This window comes from Odontomachus brunneus, unplaced genomic scaffold (assembly GCF_010583005.1).
Source record: "Odontomachus brunneus isolate Ranch 3 - 2012 unplaced genomic scaffold, Obru_v1 Obru_scaffold_022, whole genome shotgun sequence".
NCBI lineage: Eukaryota > Metazoa > Arthropoda > Insecta > Hymenoptera > Formicidae > Odontomachus > Odontomachus brunneus.
In genome coordinates, this window is record NW_022639472.1 from 1602756 (window position 1) to 1625738 (window position 22983).

The 22983-nt window shown below is 39.4% G+C and overlaps 1 protein-coding gene across 3 annotated transcripts in view; it reads left to right on the forward strand.

Moving 5' to 3' along the window:
• The first annotated feature begins 10572 nt into the window (after positions 1–10572).
• LOC116842180 (RB1-inducible coiled-coil protein 1) overlaps positions 10573–22983 on the forward strand; it is a 62399-nt gene continuing 49988 nt past the window's right edge. Inside the window, exon 1 of one of the 3 annotated variants that reach the window (XM_032810982.1) lies at positions 10573–12638. In XM_032810982.1, the coding sequence (XP_032666873.1) occupies positions 12571–12638 (68 nt within the window). In that variant the 5' untranslated portion in view covers positions 10573–12570. Of the gene's footprint in view, positions 12639–13103; positions 14252–22983 lie in introns of those variants that run through there. The other 2 variants (XM_032810984.1, XM_032810983.1) reach the window with 2 other exon arrangements.

Consider the following 22983-nt stretch of genomic DNA (forward strand, 5'->3'; position numbering starts at 1 on the left):
TATATATATATATATATATATATATATATATATATATATATATATATACATATACATATAATATTTATAATATATAATATATATAATATATATTATAAATATATATATATATATCTTTTTATATATATTATTTTGTTACCATTTTATTATGTTTTATTATTTTAAATATATTATTATATATATTTTATATATGTATTATATATATAATATAAATAAACTTTCAAATATAACAATTCCAAATAAACTTTCGTAATTATCACGACGCAAGATAATCGATAATGGAAACTCTCTCTCTCTCTCTCTCTCTCTCTCTACAATTCTTTTAATTATATTTATAAATATATTGTATGTGAATTAACTATTAAATTTACTTCAGATATTAATGTAGATTTCTTGTTGTATTGACATAACAACACATTTACTAAAAGATTACACACAGATTTTTATATTATATTTCATATTATATGACGCATCGCTTGTAATATATTTCGATCATTTTCTTCGTATTTCTATTTCGTCATTCTATGTAATAAGTATGAGTGCAGTCTGATCAATCGTAAAGGGGTTCAGCATTGTGCTGAATTTCGCGATTTAACATACTTAGAGCTGCTGTAAAGTGTATGTCATCAGTCTGTCGGGGATACAAGCACACCACGCGTCATGTGCACGTGCATGAGCTGACCTCGCTCTGTCCACGCACCTCCCGCATGGTTCGCTGGCGACTCGCGTGCTACGCACAGCTGAGCCGCGCGCGCGGAGGCTCTGCTGCTCGAGATGTACAGAGAAAGAGAGGTCGGGGAGCGGAAAAGCGGCAGGGGGAGGGGGACGGGAGAGGAAACTTCCTCACGCGTGCCGTGCGTAACACGCGATCACATCTCCGTCACCGCGCCGTTCCCGCGAACTGCTTTCATTTCCACGAGCGCGCACAAGTGAGAGACGTAGAAACAACGCTCTCTCCTCCTCCTCCTCCCGCTCCCCCGCCTATTCCACCTGCTCCTCATCAACGCCGACGTTACTCTCGATACTCTCCTTTCTCTCGATGAGCGGATTAGTCGTGCGCGACTCCTACACGCCGCGATTCGCACGCTCGGAGATTTCCTGGGTAGCTATTATGCAGCTAGCCGAAATCAATTCCGATCGGGATGATTCCGATCTTCTTCAATTTCTCATCATAGACAGCTGAGAGCAGTTCGAATCGATCGGAATAATTCCGACACTTTGAGAGCGAGTGGAATCCGATTTCGAACGGAATAAGACTACGGAAACTAATAAAAATTGATACTCCGGTGACACAACCGAAGTAAAGAAATTAATTTATATTTCAGTATTTCATTTGCACTAAGAAATGATCTTTTAAGTGTGACAATGCTAAATACTGGAAAATTCGTATTTTCATAATTTATCTTGCATTTCTATTTATTATAAATTATTGTATAGAATATTCATTTAGTTTTAGATTTATATATAAATCTGAATGCTCTTCATAAATTGCAGCATTATTAAGCGTCGTTCTGTTGATATTTTCTTTCGTTTCTGTTATGAGAGAAGAAGAAAGAGAGTGTAAAAAGAAACTTAACTTTACTATTATATATAATTTGGTCGGGCGCGCGTATCTCAGATAATTTATAAATAATAAATTATATTGCATTTTGTCTGTCATATTGCCAGTGTACGTGACAGTTGAACTTAAAGGTTAAATTCAACGCATTTTCTCGCGCTGTGATTGGAAGAAACGGTCCGCTTGTTCTGCACGTTCGTCCTATTTTCATTCCAAATATATCGAAACGTGCGAGAAGCTAATTTTGTTTCGATTCCGATGAAGAGCATAATGAGACAAATGGAATCTCGATTGAAAACACACAAGTCGAAATGATTCTGATTAAATTCCGAAAAATTGTGTAACAGATGCCCTACCCTACTAAAAGAAATCTTTGTATTATCAAAGTAAAACATGTTTACTGTTTGATGATCGAATAGTTACTGTCCCAAGTCATTTTTTATCATTTGTTATTTTAACAGACATATATTGCCTGAGATACACATAACTCACATTATTTGTTGAATGTACAAAACATTCAACTTGTAAATACAACTTATAATATCAGTAACACTAACAAATATAACGTTAAGCGTCGTACAGTGTTGCGCAGTGCCCGTTCTTATCGACAAAAATCTATATTTGAAATCTATTCAAGATATCGATCTAAAATTTCACAAAAGATATCGATCTAAAATTTTACATATCGATCTAAAATTTTACAATTATATAAGTGTTTTCTTTATAGTCACTGGCCAAATTTGGAACAATTCAGACAATGAAAAGGAAAGAGATATATCAATTGTGGAAGAAGCGATACACTATTTACTTTTAAATTTAGTTTCCGGACTTGAGCTGCGTGAATTTTTTTTGTCTGATTCTGACGTTTTGTGACCATTTCAGTTCGCTTCATCAGGGAGGACGACTCGATACCTACTTATTTTTATTATTAATATCAATAATATACAATATTATATATGATTATATATTATTATATATTATTATATATTATTTATATGATTTATATCATTATATATTATTATATATGATTTATATTTTACATCACGAAAACGAAAACTATACTACTAATTTACTATGTACTAATTACTGTAGTATATAATGTTTACTACAGTACTAAATGTTGTGAAAAATATGAACTTTTATAGGTATAATCTTACTTTATAGGTATACTTTTACTTTGTACGTATAATTTTACTCACACAGTTCTTTTGATTCGTTTCAATTTCTAGAACTGTCAGGTCGATATTTCATAAAAAAATTTGTATTATTTATGCTTTTTATCATATTTCAGACCCTATATTTTTTATTTGCAAGAAGAACTATCTATGTTACGTTTCATAAAACGGCTTTTTTGCCATGAAAACAGGATCTTCGCAACATTGCGTCGTTAGTAGAAGCGGTTTGTTCGAAGACGAATAAAACTCCGCGTCGCGATAGCCCGTGCGAGCTCACTGCTGTCAAGCGTAGTCAGAGCGAGATAGCCGCTGCTGTTAGGTGGTGCGTGTGTGACGTGAAATATTGCGGCATAGAAAATGAGTGGTTTCGAGGAAATAGATCCAGTATTTATGTAATAATAATGCGTTGCTATTTCTTTCCTCCAATTCTTGCAGAAAGAAACATTTCTTTCTTAATACAAGCTGATCTGTGCTAATTAAGCTAGCAAAAATTTATAATTTATCTAATTGCTAGAAAAAATTTGTTGGATTAACTCCGATCGATTCGAACTGCTCTCAGCTGTCTATGATGAGAAATTGAATATCTGTATCCCCCCATTACAGAAGTGTTGCTATAAATTAAAAGCATTTGTTTCCATAACGAAATTGTTTACTCTCCTATATTACTCATTATTTGTTGCGGGCACTAGTATTTTGTTAAATCAGAAAAACTGCTTTTCTCAATGTTCCTTTGATATGTCGCAATTGCGTCCGCATTTTCGCAAACGGGATCGATGATCCAATGATCTGATTATCCTTATACCACGCCACTTAATATCCGGTCTTATCAGCAGCCGCCAAAACAACTTTGGCTATTCTGGGAATTGGGTGAAGTTGTCTGCCCCCCTCCCCATTGAGCGACTTCGTTCTCGTCGCTATCTGTCCCAGTGATCGTTTGATAACATTCGGTGATATATAACATTCTTATGTGTGTCACTTGAGTGCGCAGTCGTCAACAAGCGCGGTTTTCTAGGAAATAGGGAAAAGCGCTCTTATTTCAAATTTCACGCGTGTGCGCTCTTGTTTTTCTCGTTAATAATGACGACGTTAGTGTCGCGTAAGCGGATTGCGAAACATCGAGAAACGGCCAGCAATCAAACTGCGACGGTCAAAACTGCGCTTTCTCAGTGTTGAGCGGGGGAGGGGAGGGCGGGGGAGGGAAGGGGTAACCTCGTGCGGCTCCGGAGTAAACCTGTTTTTCGTTTGCTTTTTATATCCCGGTCCTTGAGATACTCTCTTATGCGTTACCCGCGCACGTATCCTATGATTTACGTTTTGTTTGACATTTAGGAGAAACGGTGAATTTCGGGCGCGCTGCAGTGCAATTACTTATCTCTTTCACCTATCCATATATCTCTCAGCCGAGCGCGGGGCGTTTGATTAGATTAGAAGTCCTAATATTTGCCGCGCGCCTTAGTGCAGGCTGAGTCCTGCCCCGAGCGTGTCGACCGTGTGATCGCTGGAAATTTCGTCAAGGATGACGAAACACGACGGCCCGTTGCGTTCGAGTGAATCGCGATCCATCGATCAACGGACTATTTTCGAAGTTCGAGAAAACGGGGAAATAAGAGAGAATTGAGGAAGTCAGCTCGGATTCATGATATTCCTGACGGAAATGGAAGAGCAAGAAAAAATATTAAAATCAAATGTCTAATAACTACATTGAGAAACAATTGTTTAGAAATTAATAAATATTTATTAGGTGGGTATCATTAACATATATTTACTTGATTCAAAATTCCCTTCATTTAAACCGAGTATTGTTTATCTAATCCGAGTAAACAATACATGGTTTAAGTCAAAAGAATGTTGATTTAAGTAAATATGTTAAAGATACCTATCTAATAAATATTTGTTAAACTTTAGATATTTTTTTCTCCGTGCACTTTTCCTCTTTTGTTCTGAAGAGTTCCAAAACGCTTCTTTGTGCAAAAAAAGAGTCTAGCTAAAGTGTTATTAGACATCATTTTCACCAGCGATAAAACACACGGATGGGAGGGGAGAGGGAGGGGACGCCAAAGAACTAACGGGTCTCAAGAGGGAGAGGATAAAGAGAAGACGGAACACGGGAACTGTTTCTGGTGTTCAATTAATTATCTTTCCAGGGTGTACGCGGCGCGTAATCGAGTGGGCGAGTGGCGAGAGCTAGGTCCGCTTCCGCGAGTGCATTTCTACAAGGGGGAAATAATAATCGTTGATGATCGGCGAGATGACCGGCGCGGTCATCTCGCTCGAGGGCGAATTGGCTGAAATTGCTACGGCCCTGGGGGAGCCGATCTTCATTTCATTCATTTACGGCGAAATCGAATTAAATTCGCGACTCAGCCACGGCCGCGCGCGCTTATCGCTTCCGACGTAAATGGCGATATCACGAGGATAACGCAGCGAGTGACACGCATCTCGCGTGAAGGATACAACACAACAATGACCTCGTCGCCGCGCTGTTGCGCCGCGATCGGTGACATTTGCGAGAGATGCGTGCGTGTGCGTGCGTCTTATCTGTCTGTATGTACCTGATGTCTGACTCACGCGACTTTTTATCGAAGCGCGTAGTAAGTGTGCCGGGGAACCGTCGTCGAGAAGTATAAATTGCGTCACCGATACTGAATCACCGCGCGCGCTGCAAATTGCGCGTCTTCGCGCACAAATCTCTGCGTCGGAACGTTAGGTCGAACGATCGCTTGAACGCATCGCGCGTTTCGACATCCCTTGTAAATTTATTGCAGTGAAATTTCACTCGGAAAGTCGAGTGACCCTCGGAATCACTCGAATTCGAACGATCGTTCATTTATACTGAGAGAAATTATTCGATAAGGAAATAACATATGGATATTTTCGATCAAAATACCCATAAATTTTTGTATTCGATCAGGAAATGAGAAATATCGGTTCATTTGATTCTTTGATCGGTTTATCTGATGAAATGATCTCCATCATGATCGGAAGTGTTCGATTAATTTAATCGGATATCCCGATCGGCTATAAAAATTTATCGGTATTTTGATCGAAAATATCCGATAATTTTTTATCGGATAATCTCTCTCAGTGCAGAGTGAATGTTCCACTCCCGATCGCCCAGTGAGATTAAAGAGTTAACTCGACGACGTATAGTCGCCTGCAAATCGGTTTGCATACTTCTATCGAATGAAGTTGCAAAGCTTCAAGTTTCTAGTATTGAAAGTCACTGCTGACGTGTATGCAATTATGACAGGATAATCGATTAGACAGGAGCCGAGGTGACACTGCAGAGTATGGCATTAGGGAAATTTGAGAGAAAATACTTATCTTAACTAAAAACAACGAGTTGTTTTGTGAAGAAGTTTTTATATACTTATAAGCGCGATTATTGCGCATACATGTCAGCAATGGCTTTCAATTCTTGCGATTCGATGCGTTGCAACTTCGTCCGACAAAAAGTAAACACAAACAAGTTTGCAACTGACTATACTCTGTCGTTTATATAATCACTTTAATTGAGTGAAACATGTGCTGATTTGGAGTCAAAATTCACTCTAAGCTTAAGTGAAACGTTCTCTCTTACGACATCAAGCGACAATATTTTCACTATTGCTTCCACTGAAAACACTTTGCACTTGTTTTGAGTGAGATTCAACTCTAAGGAATTCAGAATAAATTTCTTGAAGCGAAATTTCACTCGAGAACAAAGTGACTATCGAATTACTCGAATTCGAATGATTTCTTAATTATATAGAATTAATTTTTTTCTTTCAATTATCGTGTATTTTCACTCGAAACTGAAGAGTGAATCTGATATATTCGATCGTCAGAAGAACACATTCACTCTGATTGAAAGATTAACTCATATGGAAACTCAAAATCTCTAAGCTTGAAACATCTACTTTTGCAATTTTGAGTGGCGATATTTTCATTATTTTCACTATTGCTTTAGTTGAAAACACTGTCACTTTACACTCGTTTTGAGTGAAATTCCACTCTAAGAAGTTATAATTAAGTTTATAATTAATAGACATGGAATGTCTGTCTGCTTAACAAATTTTGGGAGTAACTTTTTCGAAGTTATTTTCTCATCAAGATACAAACTTATAATTAAGCGTATGTCAATATAACACCAAATAAAATCGATATTCGTCCAAGTACAGTTAAAATTGGGGAGTCTAATCTTAGAGAGTCTACTCATGCGAATCAACAAACTCTCCTTCGAGCCGCGCTTCGTACGTTTCGGCACAGTTCTCGGCACGCGAGAATCTTGCGCATTCCTGCTCTGAAAAGAATCTTATCGATACAGGAAACACATTTGGCATCTGCCGTGCTGTGGTCGCGATTTTGTATGTATACGATCGCGCATATGTTATACATGCGCAAACCTTACGTTTAGCACGAGCCGCGACATCCTTATCAGCTGCACGTGTACGTGTACGTGTAATTACGACGCCGAGATCAGCCTTTAAACTACGTCGAAACTATTTGCGACGCAGTAAGGCCACTTTTATGCGGTTGAATTAAAATTCAGTATATTCACTCGGACTCGGCATTGTATTCTAATTGCTCGCTGAGCCGTTCGCCGCATCAAGTGCGTCGCGAAAAAGCATCACGATCGTCTAAATTCGTCGGGTCTAACGGACTCTTAACGGTTTCATAAGATGATTCATTTTCACTCCCGGCCGTCCCATTGACTCGTGCTCGACGAAAAGAAACGGAACCGCGACTCTTTTTGGTGTTACGTTGACATATGGTTAGTCATGAGTTTGTACTTTGATAAGAAAATAGACTCGATATAAGTCGTTTCGAAAATTCGTTAAGCAATCAGACAGACATCAGCATGTCTATTAACTATACAAATTATACAGAGAAATTAAACACTTCTTTCATCATTACCGCGTTATCGATGATATATATCTCAAGTCGGAAGTATACTTTTATAAAAAGATAGATTCGAGATAAATTACTCCCAAAATTCGTCAAGCAATCAGACATTCCACGTCTATAAACTATACAAATTACACAGTAATTGAATACATTTTTCACGATTAGCGCGGTCTAGATGATATATATTTCGAATCGAAAGTACATTTTGATAAGAAGCCAGACAATATAATCTACTAAAAGATGTCTTAAAGACGCTTAAAAGACATCCTGTTACTTTTAGACTTCTTTTGGACGTCTATAAAATTTCTTTTAGTAATTTGTGCTGTCTGGGTTACTCCTAAAATAAATTATTACCAAAATTTGTCAAGCAGACGTGTCTCTATTAACCATACATTGAGAGAAGTTATTCGATAAAAAATTAAAACGGATATTTTCGATCAAATGCCGACCAATTTTTGTATCTGATCAGGATATCTAATTAAATTTTATCGAATATTTCCAATTATATAACGATATTTCATTAGACAAACCAGTCAAAAAATTATAAACCGATATTTCTTATCGGATGTTTCCTGATCAAATACAGGAATTCATTGATATTTTGACCGGAAATATCCGTTTGTTAATTTTTTATCAAATAATTTCTCTCAGCGTACAAATTACGCAGGGAAACCGAACGCTTCTTTCGTCATTGTCGCGTCCTCGATGATATATGTATATTTCAAATCAGAAGTATCAAGTATAAAAATGTCGACATATCGCGATAGTCTGACATAATACGCGTGTCATTTCGTTCGTCTCTTCTCCTCCCCCCCTCTCCCCCTGACACGGAAGATGTGAGATACTGATGTAATATCTTCTCTCGTTTCGCGCTGCCTCCGGACTCGGAGGTGTCGTCGAACCTAACGCAATCCTCGCGACGATTACGCGCGCAGCCGGCAGAAGCGTTATTCTCGGAAGTAATGATATTTTCGGATCGAGGTGTATCCGCTGCTCGGTCATATCGCGCCCGAAGTCTGTTCTTTGGACGTTCCACGATGAAAACGAATAAAATCACGCATATCGATCGCGCTCACGAACAGCAAAACGCCTACTTGTAGCCGCGTATTCGCGCGGAGGAACGAGTTTGCGGAAATTTTGTTTATCTCGTCGTCGGTACTTTCTGTTTGTCGCGCGTCTTGAAGCCGAAGTATACGGAGGGAACAATGATGACTGTCGCCGCGATCCCGAGTCACACAAGCGCGACCAAACGATCGAACAGCTGTAACAGTAGTAGCAGTAGTAACAGTAGTACTAGTAATAGTATGTACAGCAGTAGCAGCATCGTCCGCGTCATCGGGGCCGAGCGCGCTCTCGCAATCATAGACTGAAATTCTAAATTCTAAATCAAAATTATCGCAGAATTGTTTTTGCAAAAGAATCTTCGCTACTCCCTCTTCCCCCCTGCCGGCTCGCCGTAACACTGCGGCGACATTTCCGCCGAGAGTACGCGTCACGAGAAGTATAAATCGGTGCGTGACGCTGTCGTGTCTTCCAAGCGAGTCTTGCGATATCGCACACGGAAAATGTGGCTCGTTCAATTAGATTATCTTTGGTTATCTGACGCAAGAGCTGCGACGTTGGGTCAACTCTAGCAGCGTTGGTATACTCGACTGTAAACATAGTATCATAAGGGGACTGTAACGCATGCGCTCGCTCTGTGTCGCTAGCGTGATCTCGCCGTTGAATCACAGGGCCGACGGGTTTCCACGCGGTGCCACGATTTAGGGCCGGTTTCACCAACTCCGGTTATGGTCAAAGCTGACATGAGTTCCAACTGAAAATTCTAATGGATAAGAATGACAAAGTACTCATGTCGATTAGTTAGAACCCTGACACCGTCGGTCAGATTTTGACCATAACCGGAATTGGTGAAACCGACCTTTAAATGTGGCTCGTGAATATCATGTCAGGCCATACAAACGATCATAAGCCTATCCTTTCTTTTAGGTACTTCCTGAACTGGTGGACTCACCAATGCAACAAATTCGAGACAAGTATATTTTTCGTTTTAATTTAGGGCCGGTTGTTTTAACCTCTTGGTAAGTTAACTAATAGTTAAATGATATATATGATAGTTAAATAATAATTAAATGATATATGTCTTTGTCTAAGTTGAAGCAAAAATAAAGACAAATCTATGATTTAATCATCAGTTAACTTACCAAGAAGCTGGAACAATTATAGCCCTTATTATATTTGTATACTCGATTACTGAACGATGTCTATACGTTCTTCCGAAGTCGCAGTGCTCATGAGGCCTGTTTGTTTTCGAAGAATTTCTGAACTGGTGTACACTAGTGTAAGTTAGAGTAAAAGAAAGTATACTTATTTCACTCTAATTTCTTGCACTGCTGCACAAGTTGTTCGAATAGACCTATGGTTGACACGATTGAGAGGCATTGCTGACGCGTTTGCGCTGCAATTAGTTAATAAAGGAATGTAATTGAGTCCACAAGTATATTATTCAAACTATAGGAGGATAACAATATTTGAATATTGTTATATTAATCAAACTTATTTTCACGGTGCGATCATCGTTTAGTAACAAAGTGTACACCGGTTGAGGAACTTCGTCGTAAGAAAACGGACCTTATCTGAGCCTCACTAACCTCCCTAACGGCAATTGCGTTTCCATTACATATCAATGGACGGTTAAGCGATCGACATGTGCCTTTGCTTCGAACCAAGATTCATCCCGAGGCGAATCAATTGTCGGGAACTTCGTCCTGCTCTCTCAATGCGATCGATGTTTAGGTTATCGCGGGTGAAACTCGCGAGAATTCGAACTCGTATCCATCACTGGCCGGCCGACGTGGAGCGCCAAGACCGCCGCGGCGGCGGCGACTGGAAGCTCTGCCCCCCCACCCGTGGCGCTGTCGGACGTTCTGTCCGCCGTGCGCGGTTCAGCGCTCGGCAGTAAACAGCTGGCGGCGCTCTGCGTCGGAGGCAAACGTCGAACGGGACTGTGCGAAACCGCTCGCCCATCCCCCTCCCTTCCCCTCGCTCGTCCGGCTGTCCTCTCGACGAGACGCAACTTGGACGCGACGCGACACTCGGCTGCTGCTCGCTCGGCTGCCCTACGGTGCGTCATTGTCGTGTATTCGGGCGTGAACGGAACCGAGCGTCCGCGACACTCGGCCGTAGTCGTCAACGGAGAGCGGCGGAGTACGCCACAACGTCGTGGAAAAGCCGCGGGGAAAGCGGAGTCTCTTTGTTCCGCGCGACGACGGTTCTGCGCATAGCTGCTGGCGCGCGCGGCGCAGCATTGTTTGTGTTGCATCGCGCTTCGCTACTCGGTCGGTTTCGGTGCTTCTCGCTGTCCGGGTATTCGAGAGCACTGGCCGTGGTGCATTGTCCGACGGTGCGTGCGGAAGTTCCCCGAGGAAGTCGCGCACGACAAATCCCGCCCGCGACATCGCACGACGTCGTGACGAGCGTCCTCACGAGCACTGTATTCTGTGTCGTTCTTCTCGAGACAAGAAGCGAGCAAGAAAGAAACGGATAAGAGAGGAGAGAGAGAGAGAGAGACAGCAAGTGAGTGGTGGAGCGAAAGAGAGAGAGAGAGCGCGCGTGACGAACGTGGCGGTGGCGTAACGCGGCGCGCGAGTGCTTTGTTTTGCCGAGCAGCTGATCCGAGCAGCTACGCGACGGTAGACGACGCGTCGGCGTTATCTTCACGGCGTCAAACGTAACACAATCATTCTCGTGCGAGGTCGCGCGTGTACGCGGCGCGTTTTCACAACCGCGATTGCCGAAAGACCCCGTTACGCGCGGGGAGGGGGTGGCCACACAGTCCAACCCCACAGTCGACGCCTGCACGAGGCGCTCCGAAACGTCATCGTATCGCCAGGGCCCCGTCGACCGATTGGTTCGTGACGTGAAAACACACAGCAGGCGAGCAGCTGGCCGCACCGTTCCTCGAATCGATCGATGACTCTCCCCGCTGTCAGGGGTATTTCCGTGAGGTTGAACGCGAGAACCTCGAGCGCGATCGATCGCAGTGATCGCGAATAACTCGCGCGGGGATCGCCGCACTTCGTGCTCAAGAAGGACCTACCAGAGGAGGGCGAACGAGTTTCGTCAACACACACAAGGTTGAAACTTCCCGTGCTATATTCGGCCGAACTTCCACCGCACGTTCCGCAGCGGAGTGAGCTCGGTGACGTAAACTTGGTGCGTGTGCGCGAATGTGTGTGCGTACGATAGTGTGCACCGGGACTCGCGTTGCGTGGAGAGCCGCGTTATGACATAAGGCAACACGATCGACCGTCGTCGTCCACTGCGAGTGCAAGCACAAGAGAGAGACAGAGATAGAACGAGTGGCCGTGAACGCGCTCGATCGCGCGAACGAGCCAGTAATCCGACGACGTCTCGTTATTCGTCCCCGCTGGATCGCGGATCGATCCTTCGCGTGGGCTCGCGTGGAACAAAGAAAACGAGCTCGCGGCAACGCGGGGGAAGACAGTGGACGTTCCAGTTTTCCTCTCGACGATCCGAGCGGCCGACAGTCGTCCCGACGACGCTGAGGACCCCTCCGTGCCGTCGTCGGCATACTCGACAAAGAAGAGGAAGAAGAAGAGATACCTGGATGAGACCCCGTGACTACGCGTCTCTCACGTAGCAGAGCGCCGTTCCCGTCGCGGCCACCGACGTCGGGGATCGCGTTGATCGATGCGGCATAGACCCGAGGGGGCCGTACTCGCGAGCGACCGGGAACGTGGGGTACGGCCCCGGTCGAGCTGACTGCTAGGGGAAGCGTCGAGGCGAGGGCCCGTTATCGCTGCTGTCGTCGGGGCCCTCGGCGAAGGGAGGGACCCGTGACGGCGGATGCCGGGGCTGTCGTAGCAGTTTTACCCTCCCCCTCGTCGTCGTCGTCGTCGGCGCCTTGGGCGCTCCACCGGCTATAAGATGCTGTATATATTCCATGTTGATACCGGCACGACCATCACCTTCGACATCAAGCTGGCCCTGCAGAGGTAAGTGCTTATTGATGATACACGCGCGTATTTTTATTTACTTATTTTTCGCCGTAGATTGGTAAATACACAAAAGACTGGTGATTAATGCTAAATATATTTAAATATAGTTGCAGAAAGTAAAAATTATTAATACCAAAAAAAGATATGATAATAACCAAGTACATAGTAAATTTGATATATATAGGACATTTAGTTAAATGGAAAGATTTTAGTAGTAGCTATGAGATATTTAACACCTATTACCAAGCATTTGATGATACTGTCGGATATTATGAAATTACTTAATTCTGTCTGACGAAATATTTGGTGACTATTAATATTTATTTTGTTAAAGCAACGAAATATTTGATATCATCTGTATTTTGATGTAATTTATATTAATATATATCACCTATTGCAATAAAAATAAAAAATATAGATATCTTAAAATGACTTAAATAGCAAATAAAATGTTTAAATATAAATTTATTTAAACAAAGTAAAAGAATTACTTAAAACAATTTTTATCTTGGTTACTTTAGTAATAGTTATCAAATATCTCATCTTCCGCTACCAAGATTTGGTATTAAACTTCCAGAATCTAATTTGATGACCTAAATGTACAGTTCAGGCAACTAAATCTTGGTTCCGAGAGCTACACTATATATATTTGCTTCACATAACTAAATTATTTCCTAATTATCGCTTTGTGTTTGGCCCGCATTATTTGACTGAATAATTTAGTAACAACTACCAAATTTTGGTACGAAATCCTTTTTTCGGTATAGATGGATAGATAGGTAGATAGGAGCACACGCTGTTTGTTAGCTGTTGCGGGAAAAAATCCCTCGAGTGTAAATATTGTGCACGCATAATGGAACTATATTATACAGAGGGAAACGGCGGGCTGAGAGGCGGGCGTGTGTAAATAATCGAGAACGCGGATAACTCAAAGAGACACTCGCACACTCGCGCTTTGTTCGGGCGCGAAAGAAGAGATTACATTGTATAATTTCAATTTACTCCTGGTGTGTGCGCGTGCATTGATACGCGTGCGGCTCACGTTTTATCGTTTAAGTGAATAATTCGTGATTCGCGTTCGCCGTTGAGATTCGCTGATGAATTGGTGTACGTTATCTCGGAGTACATCGTACATTCGAAGAAACTTTAATCTCCTGCGTCTCGACGCAGGAACTTCGCTTCCTATTAATTGACTCCTTTTTGTCCGTCACACTTTGTTACTGCGAAGTTAGATTAATTAAAGTCTGCGACCCGGTAATATCGGGATTCTACGGTCCGATGATATCGGAATGATATCGGAATTCTTCGTCAAGCGAACGCACATTTTTGTTTACTTATTTAACGGGGTTTATTTACTTGTTTAACGGTAAAATCTCTTTTTTTTGCACATAAAAGAATCTATTACGTGAGAAGAAATAAGAATAATATAATTGAAACGGAAAATACATAAGCGAGGCGAAGATACCGGTGGAGCTAACATAAATTCGGCGAAATTTAGTTGTAAACAAACCGCGAAGTCGATTTACAACAGAGAAAGAAGAGCTATACAAAGAGTGTAAACACAAAGGGCGGCAAGTAAGAGCGACGTGACCACAATCCGACAATATAAGGTACAAAAATATGCAAGCATCACATATGTATCACACGTGCAAAAGCATCATAAATGTAATTGCGCAAGTGTTGTAATTACTCGTATTGGCTCGCATTTAATTTCGTATCTGACAGCCAACGAGACAATAACGCGCGTCGACGATCGTGCTGACGGTGTCGTTAGCGCGATGTTTAGTGACTCTAAATAGCAGCGCGAATTCAAGGATCCGTTGAAGGTGAACGAATGGCGAAGAGCCATGGTCGAACGTAGATGTGTTATATCGCTTGTGTCTCTCCCGCCTCGGGAAATGAAGAAAAGCTCTCGGGAACTGCGCGTGGAAACTTTAGCGGGCGTCGCTACGTGCTTTCCGCGCCGAAAATAATGTACAGCGAAATCGACGCAGCGCAACGCGCACGTGGGTGTGGATTGGCTCGTGTCGCGCACGAGTCTGACCCGACGGTAAACTCGGCCAAGCTCTCCTAATGCGTACACGTCACGCGCGTGATGCAAACGAACGCCCGTTCTATCGATATTCCCGACGATGCCTACGATTGAGAGCTAGGGATGTGCAATTTTGTTTAGTCAACATAAAAAAAAAAATATATATATATATATATATATATATATATATATATATATATATTTGAATATATCGCAAGCACTGCGATTTTGTTCTTGAATCGCAATGCAATACGCAATCGGACGCAAAATCGCGCCTGCGATTCAAAATTACTCGTTGTTTTAATTAAGTATCTGTACATATCGTGCAACAATCTATGATATTTTATATTATCTAATCCCCTCCCCCAAACTTATATATTTAGAGGCATAATGGTATAATAACCTTAAAAAATTAAGTTGCTTTATTTTTTTATATATTATTTATATATGTTATTTATATGTTTATTTTATTATTATTCTATTCTTATTTATTTTTATTATTTTTACTATATATTTTTTATATATATTTATTTTATTATTATCTTATTATTGTTATACTTTATTTTTATTATTATATGTTATTTCATTATTATTTTTTTATATATTCAGAAAATTACCAAATATTGCTATATTTAATATTAATTATCATTAATATTTGAGTAAAAAAGATAATAAAGTAGGTCTTATTGTTTTATGAGAAAAATATTGTCAAATAATTATAATTAATTAAACATGCAATAACACATCTTTATATATTGCATATCACAAAAAATTACTTTCAGAAACGTTTAAAAATTAATGATTCGGAAATAAACAAGTTTTGTAAAATGTTTCTCATTATATTTATGTAAAAAATATAATAAGTTTGTTTTTAAGAGTGAGAGTGATATTTTTAAGATAACATCACTTAACTCATTGCGCTTTTATTTTTAACTATTCTTTCGCAGTAAAACTTAACAATAAAATTGTGTTTCTTTATAGTGGACACTTTAAAGAATATTTTGATGCAGTACGAAGAGAGAATTGATTTATTTATTTTAATTTTTGTTTAACATTTATTTAAACATTACGTTTCCACCCCCGATATATGCCCCAGATTTCTTTATCATTAAAAATCACTCGCGATTTAACATCATATTTGCGATACACTATACGGAGATCGACTTTGGTCGACGAGAAGTGCATCGCAAAAGCGTATTTTCTTCCGCCTGTTTCGAGCGTAACGTTGTCATTGTTTTAGTCTTTAAATATGACTATTTTAGTTTTTAACGTAGAAAAAATATATGTATTTCAATATATATACATATTATATGTTGAAACTTTAAATATTCGTATTTAAAGACCAACATTAATACAACATTAATACAACATTAATAAATACTGATACTTAATTCTAAATACATTTTTAATTGTCTTAATTGATATTTAAGTATTATATTTAAGTATTATTTAATATTTAAGTAATATTTAAATTTAATATAAAAGGAATATATATATATAGTATATACATTTTACGTTAAAAGTTCAAATATTCATATTTAAAAGCTAATAAGAGTGTCCAGAGTTAGATACCAGTATTATTAGTGCCCAGACATTGACTTTATAATACTTTTATCTTACTGTTAAATTATATTTTAGTCTAACGTTTAATTAGACGCAAATGTATAGTATTGAAAACTGGGAATTTGTTATAAACAACGATCACCTTCGACATTTTCGACACGAGATAATGCTCACGCTCAGGAAAAGTTTGTCTTGGGGCATGTAAAATAAATTTTTCTGTCTGTATAAGTTTTCAAGTTTCTCTCAAGTTGTGAGACATCCCTCGTATATATGTGTCTAGCATATAGATTGAAATATCTACAGCAACAGTAACAGATAACTTCAAATGAATAATCGATTAAAGTCTCTCGCTATTGACTCCTAACACATTGCGTATTTATATATATTATGAAAAGTAACAAGCGCTATATGTTGACTTTAATTTTTCCTTTTACTTGACAGCGTACTTGACAGAGTAGAAATTTATATAAATAGGAAAATTAAAGAGACCGTTTTTTCTTCCTATCACGGCGCTATAAAGATAGGTCCACATGGAAATAGGAAATGTAACGCTTATACAAATTAGCGGCTAGATTTATAAATCTGATTAGGCCTTATCTTGGCATGCCTAACTAGACCAGATACTTATCTTAATTTTTTAAAGTCTAGTAATACTTAAATTCTCTCTTCGTACTGCATCAAAATATTCTTTAAAGTGTCCACTATAAAGAAACACAATTTTATTGTGAAGTTTTACTGCGAAAGAATAGTTAAAAATAAAAGCGCAATGAGTTAAGTGATGTTATCTTAAAAATATCACTCATAAAAACAAACTCATTATACTTTTTACATAAATATTGGGGGCATAATGAGAAACATTTTACTAAACTCATCAAAATATTTAATTATCAATTATTAATTATTAATGAATAATCGTTTCTTCATTGAAATCACTTTAGGAATTGGCTAACTGTCCTTGATCAAGCTTTATTAGTACAAGTTACGTTTGGGACTTCACGTTAGCATGAAATTTATTCGCGAAATTTCATTCAGGACACGCCTATTTCGACCATATTTGGGCCCTACGAAGGCTTATTTTGGGGTATCCACGTCAGCATCAATTCATGAAATTCTATTCATAATTCTCTTATCTTGGCTGTGTCTGGGTCTTATAAAGGCATATCTAATTTAGGGCATCCCTGGCCAAGGCCACATATATTTAGGGCTCGCCCCGATTAATTTCTACCCAGATAGTTCAGAAAAACGCATCCTACGCAGCGCTGAATGGTTAACTCTCTATTGCCCAATTTAATTTCTCACGTTTAACAAATTTTTTCATATACATAGGATATTTAAAACTAAACTACACATAAAAGGTTAAACTTTATTTTTCTATTTTTTTTTATTTTCCCAAAATAGACGGTAAAAATATTAACTTACTACCGCTGTCAACATACTAAAAAAGGCAGTCACTATTATAATTTTCACGTCACATCGGTCGAGACAGGAACAACATTCATATTGCAGATAAATAGTGATGAAATTGGATTGTGACTTCAGAGTCACAATGGGCAGTAGAGAGTTAAATCTTCACTCCGCGTACAAAATTATTGATTTTGCCAGTACCATCTGTCACAGCTATCAGTGCCCGACCGATATCGACGATGAAGTTTCGATGACGAGGCGATCTCGCGTTGTGTGATTAGTGCTCTTTCTCTCTTTTCTTTCAAGTATCGCGACCGTTGTCGATTGATATTGACGAAACGGAAGGAATAGTAATTTGTGCGCATCGCGCGCTGCGACGTATGACAAACGGCTGTCACGTGGACAGAACAGTCGTCTCGGCGTGCGCATTAAGCGCGTCGGAAGCGCATTTTACGTTCCATGGTGCGCGATACTTTCTGAACGCGATTATGCACTTTAAAGAAACGAACACGCGCGCGCAGTGACGCGTGCACTGAAAATATATTGTTTGGTTTGCGGCGCACAGTCGCTCGCTCTGTCTTTCTTTCTTTCTCTCTCTCTGTGTGTGTCTCCATCTCTTTATATAAACGTGTATTGTACCACGCGTGCCGAATTGCCGCGTCGTATGACTCTCGGTTAAGCTTTTAATGCGCAACGGTTCTAAGGGACCGACGGTGCCGCGCAAGGTTCCTGCTCATATTCGAGCGACGTGACGTCAAAGGATCAATTGAGCAAAAAATAGCCGACGATGTTTGACGACGGACGGAGGAGATTCTGCAATTACTGTACAATGCAATCTTCGTGACTCGAATCGAAGTGAAGTCCGCTTTACTCAATTTAAAGGCAATTTCTCCTCAATAGAAGCGAGAGCCTCAAATGGAGCTGGAGAAATTTGTATTAAGAGAAAAAGAGAATAGTTGATCTCATAAAAAATTATTGTTCTTCGCAGCGCCAACTATATCTTGTTGCTCTAACGAGAAAGGTAGTAGTAGCGATATATACGCAAGAGATTATTATCACTTCAACGCTATAGTGACAGTCATTATAAAAGTAATAAATTCTCAAGGAGAAAAAAATTTGATTGTTTAACGCGAGGTTTGAACGAACTGTTTTAGTTGAAGGACATACAGAATTTGTGTATGTATTTATATGACCCAGATTTGATTCTAAAGACCAAAAATCTCGTTTCCGTTAATCAAAACGTTGATTCGTTCATTACAACCTTAATTCATGTTAATATAATTAAGCTTTTTTTTGTGCTGATTATTCTTAGAAGGCAAATGTGGAGTTCTTTGTTAAACAAATTTAAAAAAATGCGCAAAAATCATTTTTCGTGTTTCTTTTGCTTTAAGTGGATTTTTCAATATTTATCTGACAATAAACATGACAACTGACATGTTACATACATCATCGGTTTCCTCATTAAAAACGAAGAAAATGCACTACTTAACTATTTTTTGCTGATAGAGAGGATTGAAACACCCGAAAAGTTCAGGGTGCTGTTCCCACTTTTGCTTTTGAAGCTCAGCGAATTCAGTTTTGCCTACTAGGGTTATATTATTGTATATGATGGCAAATATCGTACGCTTCTTAATACACCGATTTGGAAGGCGCGTTCGTCGGAAACACATCTGGGGCATCTTAGGGCGAATTCACACCTGTAGTGCGATTCTATAACTCGTTATTACAGTTAACGATTGTTTCGTTATTGTTGCGTGGCTTTTTCGTACTGTAGAAAAGCTGCGCAACAATAACGAGATTGTCATTAACTGCAATAACGAGTTACAAAATCTCACTACTGGACAGAAAAACCGTAAACAGAAAAAAGTCAATGAAAACTCGCGTTGGTGGTAGTTTTTGTTTTTCTACTAGCGCGAATTATGATTGGCTTCTATCTTTTGGCTTTTCTGCTGAGGTGTGAATTCGCATTTATTACAATATGTATGTCTCGTGATTTCTCGGGATTTTCGCGCACGCTGGAGCTCTCTTACTGTCTCGGGTGCGCATCGATGTTTGCAGATTAAGATAGTGACCGGCGATAGAGGCGGTCGTCGGCCTCGTTCGCCGCAAGCAATTAACAATCTGTGTCAATTTGCGAGGGCGCCCCGATTTGCTTTTATTATCCGCGCCTGCTTAGTAATCGCGGCTGCGCGGTTAAGCGTGAACGTGTAAATACGCAGCGGCCTAATTGCAGTGTCGTCGCACGATCAAAACCGTGAGATTCCATCTCGCTAATAAGCATGGCAATACGACGTGGACGCCCGCTGCGCAATGTTATGTTTCGCTCGGTTACCTTCGCTCTGTTTACTCACGCACTCGATAAGGAATATCTGCGCGCCAGCCGACGTTGACAGTTTCTTACGGTCGCTCGAATCGACCAACACACACATATCCTCGAACAACACTTGTATAACACAACGTTAACGTTCCAGCGTAAATATATTGCGCGAAAAATCGTCGTTATACTACCGCCGGTTATCTACACGCCCGAGATACCCTCGCTCGCGTCCGATCGACCTACCACGAGCCAAGATTCCGTCCTTTTCGTTATACGGGATGACGATTACCGCGTTTAACGCGTTAATGCGTCTTGTTCTCACGCAAGTGGCGCCAAAGTAATTGTAGGGGTTGGCCGTTTACGCGTAATTTATGATATTCGAAATCTACGTGTGTAGACAAAATGTACTCTATGTACGAGATGTCATCTACACTGAGAGAAAAAGATGATTGATCTGGCTAAAATTATAGTTGTTATGCTAATATAGCTGATTTAACTAAAATTATAGCTATTACAGTTGATTATGCTTTTGGCTCCAACAATATTTTTTGGTTGTTTTGATACGAAAATGGTAGTGCTAACATGTATATAAGGTTATTATTAAACATTACAGTAGAATTTAATAAAAAAAAAATTGTTTGCTTAGCCACAATTTATAGAAATTAATTATCTATGTGATTATAATTACAAATATCAGACATTTTTCTTAGTGTATGTATAAAAAATATGTAATCTCTATGGTTGCTGTTTAAAAATTGGCATAGAAATGTATTAAAAAAATTTATATTTTAACTTAATCTTTAGAATCTTCATGTAAATTCACGCGACCGTTGTTCCCTGAATGAGTAAGAGTCTACAGAATTCCCTGGTGACACTTTTATCTTCAGAGTTAAATCTACCAATCCGCCACATAATGGAATGAAAGTTTCGTGTAATTTGTGTAATCTGTTTCAAACATTGCATTTATAATTAATACCCAGAACAGGTAACAATTTCCACAAAATTACTCTTTTCTGTGTATATTTCAATACTGTATATATTATCGTTTATATAAAAATATGTTGTTTATATATCGTTTATATAAAAAAAAGGACTGTGTATATCACACACACCTACACACACGTAAACGATATCATAAGCAATCCACGCGTAGGCGTATTCGTAAAATCTACTACAGTACATGTCTAGTAATAGTCGGTCTCTCGATCGACATGTAGAAAAGGTAAAGTCCCATATTGATGAAAGGCCGATCTGTCACACAATAAAATGCAAATTGCATGCAATTTATCTTTTATCAACACATTACATATTCAATAATTAATACCCAAAACGGATATTGCAACTGCATCATAATTGGATCGCTCTTTCTTGTGTCTATTTTAATACTGTATACATTATATCGTTTATATGAAAAAAGACTGTGTAAATAATGCCGTGAGCAATCCACGCGTAGGCGTAATCTTAAAATCTACATCGCATGTCTAGTAATAGCCGATCTCTCGATCGACGCATAGAAAAGGTAAAGTCCCATAATGATGAAAGACCTACATGTCACACAATGAAATGCAAATTGCATGCAACTTATCTTTTATCAACATATTATATATTCAATAATTAATACCCAAAACAGATACTACAACTGCTTCATAATTGAATCACTCTTCTATATGTACATTTTAATACTACGCAATATTATATATATATATATATATATATATATATGAGAAAAAAGTATATGCATCACGTAGGTAATACCGTAAGTAATCTACGCGTAGACGTACTTATCTTAAAATCTACGGTACGTGTCTGGTAATAGTCGATTTCTCGATCGACACGAAAAGATAAAGAAAAGATAAAGTCCCATAATGATGAAAGCCTGATTTGTAACACAATAAAATGCAAATTGCATACAATTTATCTTTTTAAATACAATTTATCTTTTTTAAATACAATTTATCTTTTTTTTTTACATTTTCATTTATTACCTTGCTGTTTCAGCGTCTAGACTGTGGTATATACTTGAACATTTTTAGTAGTATTTTAAGAAATGAAAACTTTAATACTTTCGAAGGATTATAAATAGTTTTCTTTCTTTCATCTAAAAGACTCCAGAGATTTCAAAGATTATCAGATATACATTTGATGAGAATATAAGAAAAATGTTGTTTTATCTTTTTTACACATTAGTGTGGAAAACACGAATATTTGTGCATGAAACAATGAATTTTATCAAAATTACTATCTTGCCGTAATTTTACCGTAAATAATTATCACTTCGAATCTGTCGGTAATTTTACATTTTTATCCAAAACAAATACTGCAACTCATAATTGAAACATAATGCCTCATAATTGAATCACTCTTCTCTGTATACATTTTAATTCTGTTTATTACACTTTTAAAAATATATACATCACGTGAGCAATACCGTAAGTAATCCACATGCAGACGTAATCTTAAAATCTACAGCGCAAGCCTGGTAATAGTCGATCTCACGATCGGCACGTAGAAAACGATCGCGAGTAGAAATACCGATACGTTTAAATGAGACCACGACTACGGCGGAGTCGTCGCGTGCGAGCGTGAAATACGAGCCAAACCGAGCCGTGCCGTGACGCGCGCAACCGACGACACGCAGTCTCGCGATGCGATGCGATGTGATGCGGCGCGGCTCGCACAGCTGAGCGCTGTAGTCAGCTGTAACGCGACCACGAGTGACTGGCGAGATTTCGCGTGACGCGCGCTGCGACGTTTTCCCGCAGCCAGCGGCGCGAAACGCTTTCGATCGACGCCGCGTATGCTCGATCTGAGTTCTGCGATCTCTCGATGTTAAATCGCCTGCTAATGACACCTCCGGCCACGGTTCGCGCGGAGGAAAAATCCTCGAGTTCTAAGTGAGAGGTGACGTCAACTTGTCGGCTGATACTTTATTCGGAGGTACGAATCACCTCGAGACAAGACAGCTGTGTGTATATGTAAGAGAGAGAGAGAGAGAGAGAGAGAGAGAGAGAGAGAGAGAGAGAGAG